This window comes from Apaloderma vittatum, unplaced genomic scaffold (assembly GCF_000703405.1).
Source record: "Apaloderma vittatum isolate BGI_N311 unplaced genomic scaffold, ASM70340v1 scaffold18176, whole genome shotgun sequence".
In the NCBI taxonomy this organism is placed as follows: Eukaryota; Metazoa; Chordata; class Aves; order Trogoniformes; family Trogonidae; genus Apaloderma; species Apaloderma vittatum.
In genome coordinates, this window is record NW_009721407.1 from 1 (window position 1) to 14,330 (window position 14,330).

A 14,330-nucleotide genomic window follows, 5' to 3' on the forward strand; every position below is an offset into this window, starting at 1 on the left:
GCATGCTGGTGGCCGGGCAGGGACCCGTGGAAGAGAACGCCCAGAAGTATCCTTTCGCTGCTCAGTGTGTCCCGCTGCAGGAGCAGCGGCTTCCCAGCTAAATGCTCCTGCCCTACCCCTGGTGCTCACTCACTTGGTCGGCTTGTAGCAGCTCAAGGAGGTAGAATAATCACTGTTTTCATCTTATGGGGAAGCACCCTCATGCAGAAGCTCAAATGCAGGCACTAACCATCCATCTCTGTCTTGATCACATCCTGACTGTCCTTAGTATGAGTTTGGCTTCTCACACCGATTACTTCTCCCCTGTTCCTGCTGGTCAGATGCCACCATGAGGACTTCATCAGATTTGGGCCTCTCCCACTTTTCAGATAAAACTGTGCCTCCTTCCAGTTCTTCCACGGCAAAGTAGATTAGAGATTACTCCCAACTCTCCCACAGCTAAAGTTTTCCCTGGGAATCTGACAGCTATTGAAGGAACTCAAATATCACTAGAACCAGACCGTCCCAGTACAGGGACAGGGTCTAAATGACAGTCCCACAGGTGCATTGCCTGGGTGAGGTGAGGGCACAGCAGGTCTGACATATCCTGTGTCTGTAGGGAGGTAAGAACTGCCTGCAGGGTTTGCGACGTCTCAGCCTGTACACACACACATGCTCACACCTTGTACCTAATGCTTACCTTCATTTGGTGGAAAGCCTTGGCCCGTTTGTACATTTCCCCAGGCCCAGTACAGTGACCTAAGAGCATAGTGTTCTGCAGGTGAATGCAACTCATCCTTCACTTGTGTAGCTTTATCAGCATAGACCGTTTTCTTTTCACCAGCTGAGCTGACCAGAGCTTCACTGATTCTCATTTTTCAGGATCCTGACCAGGCCCTTGCACTGCACTGATAGAGGAACCCCAGCCTTAAAGGTCACCCAAAGCAAATCCGTTCTGTCTTAGAGTGACCTCGGCTCTTTGCCTGTTTCTAGGGATTGCTGATCACAAAGTAAATCTGGGGTTTTTTTGTAACCTTTAGGGCCACCTTTAAGTTGAAGCACAGCATGCAGTTTGACTGAAAGCCATGAGATTATGCATTACCAGGTTAAGTAACTAGTCTGCTACTAAGACTTGTATTTCTCACTTCTGGAGATGCCTTTGCAAGGAACTTAAAAAAAAAACCAAAACAGTCTCCACATCTTTCCTTGATGGTCTGACATAGCCTGGGGTTCAAGCATGTGGTCACCATAGAGGCACTGAGGAAGGCGTATCCCCTGTTAGACATGGTGGATCAGAGCCGGAGGCCAAAGGAGCTGGTAATTTCGTGATGCATCAGTAGAATGGGTGGTCTGATGTGGTGGTGCTTACATGGTAGAGCATGAGATGGAGAAGCTGCAAAGGTACAGAGCAGCTGGTTGCTAGTGACTTTCTTTACTGAGAGCCTGGGGCTGGTACTGAGCAGCCAGCATCGCTGTGCTTTTTCAGCATTTGCTCCTGCTGGAAGGGCGGTGACTTTCCCCTCTCCTTTTGCATGCCATGCCTGTCTTCCATTGCTGTTCCTTGCAGTGAGTGGTAGGACGGTAAGTGGTAAGACAAGAATGCAAGATCTGTGAAATCCAGTGTGCAGTGAGGGTGGGGTGGAAGAAATCTTTGTTCGGTGTTCCAGGTGGCCTTGTCTTGCCTCTTTATGGAACTGCCTTGGCAGGTTGAAAGGAAGCAGTTTTAGTTTGTTTTGCAGACGGCATTAGGTTTTGCATTACTAACTCAGCCTTCATTATTTTCTGGCAGCCTCCTCCAACCACTGGCTTCCCCACTATAGAAGGTAAGCAGTAGCCTCTGTTTACTTATGAACCTCAAGCAGAAATAGCAGTAAGGCAAGGCAGCTGGGGTGGGAGCTAATGAGGTGCTGTCAGCATATTGGCACCCGCAGGCAGCTTATTCAGAGGATACAGTTGGGAGGCAGCCTCACTGCCCTCGTGCAGCGCAAAGCACAAGCTTGATAAGAGCAAGGCCAACTCTTTTCTCTGCTGTGCACACGGTGCAATGATGTGCACACTGGAGCCCTGGCACCAGCCATGTTCCAGTGGTAGCTGTATTAGCTAGGGCATCCCAGCTGAGGGGTGTTTTTGCTAGCAGGTGGCTTTTGGTGGTAGGTCCTATACTTGGATGCTGTGAGTTTCCAAGCATCTCTTGAAATCTTCCAGGCGTGATTCTGTTTGGTGAGCCAGTGAGGTGGGAGACAAGCCTGCAACTTATTATTGATGTGCTCTTGAGCAATGGGAACCCTGGGGCTGAGCTGCGAGATATACCGTACCCCCATCTGCCTATCCTTGCCTGCAACATGGATCTCCTGTGGATGGCTGAAGCCAAGATGCCCAGGTGAAAAGCATGTGTGGTATTTGTTTTGGGCTACTTCGTACAGTGCTCTGGCAGATGACCTTTCCTTACTTTTTCATAGAATCCTAGAACAGTTTTGGTTGGAAGAGACCTTCAGGTTTACTGAGTCCAACCTTTGCCCTAGCCCTATCAACCCCAGCCCTATCAACCCCACTGAACCATGTCCCTCAGCAGGACCAGGGAGGTGATCATGCCCCTGTACTCAGCTTTGGTGAAGCCCTACCTTGAGTACTGTGTCCAGTTTTGGGCCCCTCACTACCAGAGGGACATTGAGGTGCTGGAGAGGGTACAGAGGCGGGCGACTAAGCTGGTAAAGGGCTTAGAACGTAAGTCTTGTGAGGAAAGGCTGAGGGATCTGGGGCTGTTTAGCCTAGAGAAGAGGAGATTGAGGGGAGATGTCATCACCCTCTACAACTACCTGAAGGGAGGTTGTAGAGAGGCGGGGCTTGGTCTGTTCTCCCTAGTGGAGAGTGACTGGATGAGGGGAAACGGATTTAAATTGTGCTGGGGAGGTTCAAGTGAGATACTGCGAAGAATTTCTGTACTGAAAGGGTTGTCAGCCATTGGAACAGGCTGCCCAGGGAGGTGGCTGAGTCACCATCTCTGGAGGTGTTTAAGAGATGGGTGGATGTTACATTGGGGGACGTAGTTTAGTGGGTTAATAGGGCAGGGACAAAGCCTGGACTTCTAGGTCTCTTCCAGCTGGTATGATTCTATGGTTCTATCTACCCGTCTCTGAAACACCTCAGGGATGATGACTCAGCCACCTCCCTGGCAGGCTGTTCCAATGCCTGAGTTTGACTGAATGGCATAATTAGCAGCAGAGATATGAAAAATGCATGAGAAACAAAGACTATTACTTTTAAGAAGCAAAAGCCTATGGGTGGGTAGATACCATGTCCAAACTAGGTGGTACCCAGGCTACAGCAGATGGTCCTCCTCACTGAGGAGTGCTTGTTACGTAGGTGGTGTGACTGGGGATACTGATGACCTCTTTTCTGGAGCAGGTTTGGCCATGGCACTTTCCTTCTGTGCTTGGAGAACATCTACAAGAAAGTGACAGGCCGGGAGCTGAAGTACGAAGCCTTGATTGGCAAACCCAGCACAGTCACCTACCAATATGCTGAATACTTGATTAAACAGCAGGCAGAGAAACTGGGCTGGAAGTCTCCCATCCGACGCCTCTATGCAGTTGGGTAAGAGACTCTTTTTCCTGCTGGTTTCCTTAGAGAGTTGCATACTGACTTCTCTTAAGTGTTGTGGGTTGTTTTTTTTTTTTTGGTTGGTGGGCTTTATTTTTTTTAATGGAGATTTCTAAAATGAATACCAAAATCCCCATGGCATCTCTGAAGCCTTTCATCCTGGAACAGAGGCTTGCTAGCTCTTTGCAGCCCGCACTTCAATAATTTGAAGGGCCCTGCCAGCCTAACAAAGATGTTACTGTAGATTGCAGAGCACATGTAGCATGGCTGGGTTGAAAAAAAAAGTTGAGACCCAGATGTAGTACCATTAGTCCCAAACATTTTCGGATTGTAGGAAATACATTACTGTCATGGATGAAACTGCTTTGGGTCCTTTGGATATGCCTTTTCCCTTCTGAAAGATATTTGTGAAGCATGTGGCCTTCACCACAGCTGAACGGGACACGCCATTAAATGGACTCACTGGCTCAATCTGGAGGGTTCTTTTGTGCCCCTTCCTTCTTCAGCACTGCCTTAATTGCAGTCTGCCAGAGCCAGAAATCGGTGCGTGAGCCAGTTTATTACTTCTGTTTCATACTGTCACCTTATCCAGGGATAACCCTATGTCTGATATCTACGGGGCAAACCTCTACAACAACTACCTCAAGTCAACTCGCCAGAACCAGGCTGGGGTGAAGAGGAGCCCGCAGGCAGCCAGTCGCCAAACTGAGGATCACCTGGAGCTGAGGAAGAACTGCAACAATTCCGTGGAGAGTTGCAAGTCGATTCTGGTCTGCACTGGGGTCTACCGCCACAGCGCGGATGTACCTAGTAAAACGGAGGAGCGCATGACAGAGACGGTGTTCCATGGCCATCGAGACTTCTGCTTTGACCCCAGCCTGGTGGAGGCATCTTACATAGTGCAGGATGTGAATGATGCTGTGCAACTTGCTTTTAAGAAGGAGAACTGGAGCTAGGAGTAAAGACAGGTGTGCCTACAGATCTATTGTCAGGGATTTTATGTACTTAAAAGGGAAGAGGGAATGAATGGGGAGAGACCTGGGGTGATCTAACCGAGCCAACATGAAAGGAAGCTCCCTGTCTCAGTGCTAAAACCCCCTTGCTTTTATTGATACTCATCTGCAATCCTGACAGCTGCCAGCAGGCTTTTCACTGTGAATGTACATTGCTGCCGTCAATAATTGAGCCATAACGGAAACAGGGTATGAGGAGAAGGCTTGTCCCAGCAAACACAGTTTTGTTCAGCCATCAGAGTTCTTTCTTTTCCAGCCGTTGTGTGTGAAGATCAGGCGAGCCCACCTTCCTCCTCACAACATGTTTGAGGATAAAGGTCTTCTCTCTACAAGGAGCCACCAACAGCCAACGTACTATTTTTACAACATACCATTTGCCCAGTCTGTGATGCGAGTGCACCAGAAGCTGTGTTGTGCTGGCACTGTGCCAAGGGAAGGCTTTAAGACTTAACACTCTCCTTACGAAGAATAAGTGCCTATGGACTTTAACAAATTCTCTTTGCTTTGGAGTTTGCCACTGCATCACTGTCAGCCTGAAACAAAGTCCCATTTTGCAGTCCTCCGACAGTTACGGAGAGGCAGGGCCCCTCAAAGGAAGCTGCAGTAGCCAGAGCAACTTTCTGCAAGACTGAGGCGAAGTTTTATTATTCCCTTCCAGCTGTTTAGTATTCTGTGAACACTTCTGCCTTTTCACATCCCACTAGGGAGCCAGCGGCCTGCTCTCAATAGCAGAGGAAACCACAACAGAATCTGAATTTCCAGAGTTGTCTTTGCCCAGAACTCAGTCAAGCTGTAGCCAGAAGCTGTTTCAGCACCTATCCTGACCCCGACTGTCCCAAGGGACATCCCCCTGCTCCCACTGGCACAGCTTCCAAAGAGGGGCCCCGCACTGGAACAAGGGCCAACTGGAAAGAATCACAAACCACCTTTGCTCCTTCGTTGCACACAGGGATTGAAAGTGGAGATCATCAAGACAGGATGGTACCTGAGCCACAAATACCCAGTCTTCATCTTTAGAAGTACAAATGCATCCATCCTTCACTTCTTTTTTTTTTTTCCCCCCCTCTCTTCCCCTGTGTGGTTTGCAGCTCAGGGATTCCCCATACATTCTGATTCCTGTTGCCTCCTCTTCCTTTAGCATGCAGGTAGTCTCCCTAACGTGAATTAGCAGCTGGGCCTTGCATGCCCAGGAACACTTCCATATCCCTAATGACATGCACTTTGTGTTGCTTCTGTTCTCCTAGTTCAGGCTATCCAGAGAAAGGTAAAGACCTGTGTCTCCTTAGACGGTCCAGAAAGGCTAAGCAAGCATTGATTGAGAAGCTCCACATGAAAGACTGTCTCAGCAAGATGTGTCTTAATTCCAGAGAAGCACTGTGATTTTAGAAGCATAAATCAGTCTGCTGTGTGATGGAAAGCCTTTGGAGACAACACAACCAAGGTGGTGTTCCTGGTTCCAGGACACTAGTTATATTTGGCACCCACAACAATGATAGACCAGAAATAGGTCTGCTCTGCCTCCTCTTTCTTCCTTCCTACTTTACCAGGCAGCTCCATACACAGGGTACAAACAAGGTGCTCTGCACAGAAGTTTGAGGTTGTTGCTTAATTCAAATCTCAGCATCCATGTGCACTAACATTCGGCTTGAGCAGCTCTCCACCTTCTCAGTAGTGATATATCTTCCTCAGATGGTCATGCTGAAGAGCAGGGTCTGTTCTTAAGCTGGGCTCTGCGTCTGAAGGGGGCTGGATGCTCTGTCAGTGACCCGGGCAAAGAGATCCTTCTCCATGGCTTCTTTCTCTATACCTTAATTTCTGAATAAGAACTGAAAAATACCTCTTTGGGTGAATTTCCCTCCTATGGAATCCATAGTGGTAAGCAGTTCTTTTCTCTTTTAGTGCTAGCTGGGGTTCTACTTCTTTGTCTTACTAGGTCAAGAATCGCTTGGCTGCTTCTGAAAGCAGTTGTAACGTGAGGAATGTAATCTTAGGTTTGAATCCTTTGGCTTTCACTGGAGAGAAAAAGAAATTACCATTTCATCTATTTGCCCAAGACAAGGGCTTGTCTCCAGTTTCCAGAAGAGTGAGTACAGGGAAGGACTTTGTGTATAACATAGGCAAGGCCCTTTAGCTTTCAGCGTATCCACAGTCACGATTGTTCTGTGGACTCAGTGTGCAAGGCCTTCAACTGGAGGTCTAAAACACATTTATTCAAAAACTAGTTCCAGTGTCCCTCAGCATCACTTTTCAGAGGTGCCATCCAGCGCAGAAAGGAGTGCTTCCTTTCCATGCAGTTTTTGCTAACTTGGGTGATAACTTTCACAAGATTAATTGGGAATGGTCTTTTAGGCCGTGATTACACAGACCTCAGAGAGCTGGTTGCTGGCAGCAACTGTTAGCCACACCTTCAATTGGGTAATGATCTGCAGAAACACAAAGGTCTGTCCATCCGTGTGTGCAGTAACCTTTGGCAGAGCTCTTTCTTGATAAAACTGATACCAGTGACTCAAACACAAGGTGCTGCAGAAAGGTGTAGTGCTGCTGAATCCCGCTATCCCAAATGGAGCCAGGTGCACTGGCTGCTGCTGCTCCGATGATGGTGGTAGCTTTGTGGAAGGAATGTGCAGAAGAATTTTGAGAAAGCACAAGCAGTTTGTAGTTTCCTGTCGGCTTGCATGGAACATCTCAGCCAGAAGTGAGGTAGGCAGCAAGAGGATGGAGGTAGCACCTCCTTTAAGAAAGGAAGAGCTTTGCATTTGCATGGAGAGTGAGCCAGGGTTTTCCATCTTTGGAATAGCAGTGGAGGTGAGCTGACTGATGGGAACCTGCTTCAGATTCCAAATCTGCTTTTAGCTCCAGATTTGTTTTTTTCATCATGCTAGTGTTGAAACACTGTTCTGGGAGTCTTAAAAATGTGTAGGAGGAACTTCAGTGGTAGGGAGTTTAAGAAAACCTTCGCTTGTGAGTTGAAATTGGACAGAAGGGAGGAGAAGGAATCTAAAAGAATCTTAGACCCTTTCCCCAATCCTTACCAAGTAACGTTGCATAAAAGGCTCTGCTTGCTGGTCTGTGCACTAATGAGTCACGTGGGCTGTTTGTAGTCCGAGCAACACTGAGACCTTTCCCCTCTTGCCCTGCTCAGCTCCTTGAAACGGTGCACTTTGTCCAAGTCATTGCCTAGGAATTGCATAGACACAGTGGATGGAGTAGGAAGTCTGGGTTCCTCAGCTGCTTTTGTATACTGTGGTTGTGGAAGATTTCTACAGACAAAAGTGCTTGCCAAGTCTCCTGTGTTCCATGAGTCTTGTGCTACAGCACTGTGCACACTTCTAGCGTATCTGCAGTTCGCTTACAGACATCCGTTTTTGCTAGAATTCAGTTAAATCTTTTTTTCTTGGAATTACAGCTTCCTGGAATTACAGCTTCCAGTGTGGCTGGAACAAAACCTTTCCTTTGTCTCATGTATTGCACGCAAGTGGTCTTTCTAAAGCTGTATTTCCCTCATTTGGAACAAGCACACTTCTGTGCAGATGATGGGACCAAGCAGGAGAGGGGCCTTCACTTGCTGATCCAATATGTTAATATTTATAGGGTGCACTGTCCTATACAACAAGCATGGTGAAGACCTGATCCTAATAACTCCATCTCCCATAGATGGACGGGTTTTAGTCAAGCCTAAAGGGAGTACACAGTGAGGTGAGGCAACTGGAAATAGCAAGAAAGAACTGGAGGAGGGATAGACCTTGTTTTGGATCTGAAGCAGAGAGCTTTTATGTTATGCAATAACATCATGGCCAGAGAGGCCAATTCCTTTATTCCACAGGACATGCAACTACCAGCCTGGCATTCAGGGAGTCATATAACACTACTGTCCCTTTCCTCTAATCTTAATCCTGGTGTGTCTTTTTCCCTCCAATAAATGGATAATATTTCAGATTATGTCGTGTGCACTGTAGCAGAGTGATTGCGTATCATACAGAGACATCACAAGCTGTGATTATTTTAGAGTTCATATTAATTTTAACCCATTTCTAGAGTTGCTCCTTTGATCTGGCACATACATAAAATAATAAAAGATGTTTTATTTGAAATAAATTTTAACTTGCTGTGTGTACTTTTCATTAGTATTATACCGGAGTCTTTTACTTTTTTGCCCTAGAATATTATCAGGACAAACTCTATCTTTTGTTCTGCTCATCAAGCCATTCCCAGAGGAAATCACCCTGAAAGATACCCATCCAGCAATTCTTTGGACTGAGCCAAACTATAATTCCCTGTAAGGTCTACATCTGCGATAGTCAGGTGAGCTGAATGGAATTCTGACCATTCCTACTCTGTAGGGGGAGAAAGAAAAGGACACATCACAAGCGATGACACTCTGACTGTTCACAGTCAAGACTAGTTTTGGGATGCCACCTGTGTACGAGATGCATTCAGAGTTGGCATTTAGCTGTGACCTGACCTGAGCAGTTGTTTGTAATGATTATGTCTGCTGGGCAAGGAAACCACAAGCTAGATGCCATCACCTTAATCCGCTACTGTAGCTGAAGAACAAGCTTAAGGGTGTATGGAAAGCCATCCTTACCACTCAAAGCTTACTTGGCTCTGTGTTAAACCCTCTGTGATCAGAAAGGACACCCAACTTGTTGGACAAGAGCTATGCCCTGCTACCTTTTGTCAATTTGATGAAAACTAGGTGCTCACAGACTTCTATGGATCCTATCTGCTACAGTTTAAAACCCCACACCAACAAGGCAGCTACACATTCTGTAGGAACCAAACTGTTCCATTGAGAAAGCCCTTTTCTCTAATTCACTATAATAAACCTGCTTTTCCCTTTCAATCAATTCAACTACTAAGAACTTGCTTTTTCTTCTCAGATTCAGTTGTGATACACACCGTGTACTAGGACTGAGTAAGCACAAAACACTGAGAGCAACCCCCAAATTGTCTTCGCTCTCCAAACCCCAAGCCTGCTACAAGCATGAAAAAAAAGAGAAATCTCTGCATATTATGCTGGTACTGAAAGCTCTTTTAACCAAAATGTAATTACATGCAATAGATTGTTACACTTTTATACCCTTTTAAAGAGTATCTGTATTCCCCAAACTGTAATACTGGATCAGCAGTTTAGTTACAAAGACCCTGTGTTCAAATGCGTCTTTGGATTTTGGTGCTGGCCAGGTGAAACTCTTCCCCAGTTGCTTGCAATTTCAGCCCTGACCATTTGACTGGATTAGATAAGCGCAGTACAAAGCATGTGTCAGAGGATCCTAGAACCTTCCTTTCCCACACAAAAGGCATTTTAAGGATGGTTACAGCAGATTATGCTTAAACTCACTGAGATCAGCTTTGCCTCCTTCCCTCCCACTGCTGCCAGTTTCTGACAGCTTACTGCAGGGTATAATTAGGGATTTAGTTTCTGGTCTTTCTTTCAGGCATATATTTGCCTCTTTTATTTTTTTACTTTCCCCTAGAAACTGAATCATTATTTTGTTTCCTCTCAAGTTCTGCCCTCAAGAAAGTTTTTTCTTTCCCCCAGCAGAGATATTTTTGAGGGCACATTACTTGTTTCCAGTAGTACCGTAAACTAGAAATGGTAGCATTTTAGAAATGGTAGCATTTAGATATCAGTACAGCTATTTCACAAAACACTGTTGTCTGCTGCTTGCCTTTAAATGTATGTATATACATACATACCTATGCATACACATAAATACATAAAGAAGCCAGCACATAAATACATAAAGAATCCAGAAACATAGCTTTGGAGCTGCTGAAGAGCAGAAGCTATTTATAGTTTACCCTTTTTAATGTTTTAGCAGTAATAGTTAAGCACTAACATTTCCAAGGACTGCACGTTGCATTAAATAACTAGATCACACGGGAAGCATAAGTTTGTCATATCTCATCCTACAGTGTGCTACAAAAAGCTTTTCAGTGCTTTCTCAAGTAGAAGACACTTCTCCCCTCACTCCCATTTTAAGGTACAGGCACAATTTGTGCTTCCTTCCCCACAGATAAACTCTCTTCTTATTCTGACCTGTTTGGGTTGTGCTTGCCCTGCTGGAGGCCATGCTCAGCCCAGGGAAGCCCTTGAGCTCCCACCCTCCTTCCCAGTGTTCCCCAATCACTGCTCATATCTTGCCTTGCCCTATAGCCACAGGCCCCCATTCCCACCTGCCTACCTTGGATGCAGGTACCTCCTCAGCCCCAGCAGGGATCCTCTCATTCCTGGAGAACCAGTTCCATAAGGCTTCTCTTCCAGGCTCACACAGCCTCGGCCCAGCAGGACCCGGCTACCTAGAGCACAAGAGGGGCAAATACCTTCATGAAGCACCAGTCAGGACCATTTAGCCCCCAACTCCCCCCAGGTGCCTCACTTCCCCAGTTCCCCTGGGCTGAGCTCACCACATCACCAGAGCCCATCTCCCCAGGTGGGCAGGCCAGCTGCAGGTAACAGCCTAACCCTCCCACAGCCCGGAGACCCCCATCCAATTGCACTTACACCCCACAGGTGGGACAGATGCCACTTCAGCAATAAACACACCCAAACCTTTGGGAAATGAGGCTTCTTTGTGAAATGAACCTCTGGACTGAAAGCAGAGGAGACATGAGTGCCTATGGGCAGACTGCCAGGGCAGCTAAGTGAGCGTGTCCAGCCTACGGATGGCACATTGCCCAGGAAACCTGGAGCACAAGAGCTAACGAGGCAAAGCTGCCACCGTCTGCTGCCCAGGTGGGGCAGGAACAACCTTCCCTGCATGAGGGCTGTTGCCCTGAGCAGCCCAGATGGATGCTTGTTTTTCACTCAACGTTCTCTCATGGAAGTGGAAAAGTTTTCCTGCAGTGAAATAGGCGAACATGGTAGGAGCAAGACCAATTTAGCTAATCCTGAGCACTGACCACACGTTAATCATGCCAGTGACACAACCTGAGAAGGGTCAGGTGAATGTATCTACCTTAGATAAAGGCCAGGATCCAGTAGCTAAGAATGTTGGTTTTACCCTCTACCCTTGATCACACGCACTCCCACTGCCACCTGACTCAGCCTTCCTGTGGAAACCAAATGAGGAGACACAGCCAGTGTCATTCACAAACTGTCGCTGCCACCCTGAGCCATCCTGAACTGGGCAACTCCCGACACCAGTCAAAGAGAAGTAGCACTGAAAGAGCAACACGGACAGCATCCTCCTTGGCCATGACATCGAGCCTCATGCTTTCTATATAACAGAGACCATCTAAGAGAGTCCTAAGCAGGGTGTTTGTGAGATCGTACAGAAATTGTAGTCAGAGCAATTGTTTGGCCACTTTTTTTTTTTTTTGGCTTTGGCAGGCAAGCGTATCAAAGAGAGAAAGCCTTGCTGGTGGAAAACACAGCACTTAGTGGCAGAGCCCAGGCTCAACACTTTCATCTCTGACAAAGTCCACACACCTTGAGAAGCTGGAGAGCAAAGCAAACATGATGGGAGCTTATCTGGCACAGAAAGGAAAGGCGGCTTGCTGCTCGCTGTCTTCTTGCATCTCGAATGACCTCAGACTAAGCTGCTTGGCTGAGAGTGGTGCTGCACTGCTTCTGTCACGCAAAAGCTTGCCATTTTCCTGTGCCGGGTGGCTGTGGGCCTGCACCACATGCCAGCACTGCAGAGGAAAGAGCATCCCCTGCGTCGCTGCAGAGGGAGCAACGTGGCAGAACCTCTGAGGCATTGACGTGGGATGTGGATGATGGGGAGCAGCCCCTGGGGAAGGGCTGCCCTGTTGGTTCCGTGTGGCAGACAGGATGCTGGAGCTGTGATGCCTGGGCCAAGCACTGCGGCAAAGGCCCATGAGCTGCCCAGGCTAAATGCAGGCAGCACTGTACAGGGCTGTTGGGAGCCTGTTGTGAGAGGTCTTTAGCCTCAGGCTGCCTTGCTGTCCCCTGCTGAAAAATAAATGGTGACAACTCTCTTTGGATACACCTGATCTTAAACTTGTGAGTGCCAGTGACGCTTGTCACAGTTACAAGGCAAGCAGTGCTGCCTGCTGCATCCCAATCCCTCTGTGAGCATCTGCAGCGCTATCCTGCCTGTTCTGCCCTGGGCTGAAGCCTTGTGTCCCCCATTCTAGCACTAGGCTGGGATACACAATCCCATTCACCGTCCTCCAGGCTGGACTCTTCTTCTGAATGTTCATATGATGCAATTACTGACTTTCTTAAAATTAAGGATTTTTCTTTGCTAATTGAGATGGGGAATTATGGAGAAAGGCCCCTTAGACAGCAAGAGAGCGCATGAGTGTTCAGTCTCATTTGATGCTATGTGCCATGACAAGGTGAGTTAGAGGAAGGTGATGAACACACGTAGTGCTGATGCAAGGCTGAATCTTGGCAAGTGTATCCTAGCATTGAAAACACAATGTGAGAGTAGCAGAAAATAGGTGTTCCCCATCCTAGCTGTGACCCAGCCGTGCAGGTAACAGCAGCTGAGATGCAGTGGCATAGACTTTAAAGCAGGACAGCAACCAGCATGGAGACTATGGGAAGGCCTGCATGGTGCTACCCCAGTTCAGAGGGTGCATCAGTTCAGTATCATGCTGCCCAGGCAACTACATGAAAGTGTGCGTAGCCTCCAGTTATAATTTTTTCAACCCGTTTTGGCCATGCTTTTAGAAAACTAATTTATCTATGCCCCTTCAGTCTCCATTTCCAATAATGTTTTTGATGTGATTCTTCTTCCCCTGCTTTTCCTCTTGGTTATTGCTATGTGTCTGAAGAAATCTTCGTGTCAACTCACCTCAAGTTGTCTCCTTCCTGGTCTCAATTATTTCTTTGTTTCAGGTTTAAGTATGAATTTTCCTGGTACCCCAGCTAGGCTTCTCCTTGCTGTCAAGAGCAGCCAGTGACATTTACAGGAGTTGGGCTCCATAGGGAGCCTGCACCAACATGGATTAGATGGTTGTCACTGTTGTCCTGGATGTCCTTTCCTGGCACTAAGCATCTGGGTTTTGCTCAGCCCCATGTGTTGATTAGTGACACCCTCAAAAGTCAAGATATTTTTGATCTTTATCATGAAGTGTAGTTAGTACAGACCTTTGTGGGTACAGCTTACTTGTTATGCTTCACAGCACTGACAGGCAGCACCCAGCTCATCACTGGCAGGCACGGGTAGGAACAAGGGACCAGTGATGCTGAGCACCAAGACACTTTGAAACACGATGTGCCAAGTCATTAGTGCTGGTGCTATGACAGCCAGCCAAGCTCAATTTGAGGCCATTGTTAGCGGGTCAGTAAAAGCCCCAACTTGTGCTTTCAGTAGAAATAGGAACTTTAGGGCTATTCACACCAATTTAAAGCCACTGTCCCATCATGGCAAGCCAGGCAGTATGTGGCTTGGCTTGGCTCGGCTCAGCTCAGCTCAGGAAATTGGCGGTATAAAAGGTGCTTACTTTGATGAGCAATTACCTACAACAGACAGCAAATATGGGCCACAGATGAAGAGCCACAAGTGAGCGCTTTGCTATAAGCTCTGCACCACGCCACTCGTCTTGGTCAGCCTAGAGAGAGCAGAGAAGACTGAAGTAATTCTCATTTTCTGGACTGGGTGCTGGGGAGCTGTGGCGTGCTCGGGGGTGACTTGCCCAGGCCTGGCTGGCTCCATTCCCGGGGGTCTGGGTGGGGGCAGGCACCCCGAGAGCTGACTTCACCGCAGCAGCTGGGGCGAGGAGAGGGGCTCCTTCCTCCCGCTCTCCTTCTCGCCCCCT

The 14,330-nt window shown here is 47.5% G+C and overlaps 1 protein-coding gene across 1 annotated transcript; it reads left to right on the forward strand.

Moving 5' to 3' along the window:
• The first annotated feature begins 2 nt into the window (after positions 1-2).
• Positions 3-4,535, forward strand: CECR5 (cat eye syndrome chromosome region, candidate 5). Its single transcript, XM_009871383.1, has 6 exons — positions 3-46; positions 1,203-1,296; positions 1,769-1,802; positions 2,185-2,359; positions 3,385-3,573; positions 4,172-4,535. Exons 1-6 carry the CDS (start codon positions 3-5, stop codon positions 4,533-4,535), a joined length of 900 nt encoding a protein of 299 aa, XP_009869685.1.
• The last annotated feature ends 9,795 nt before the right edge of the window (positions 4,536-14,330 follow it).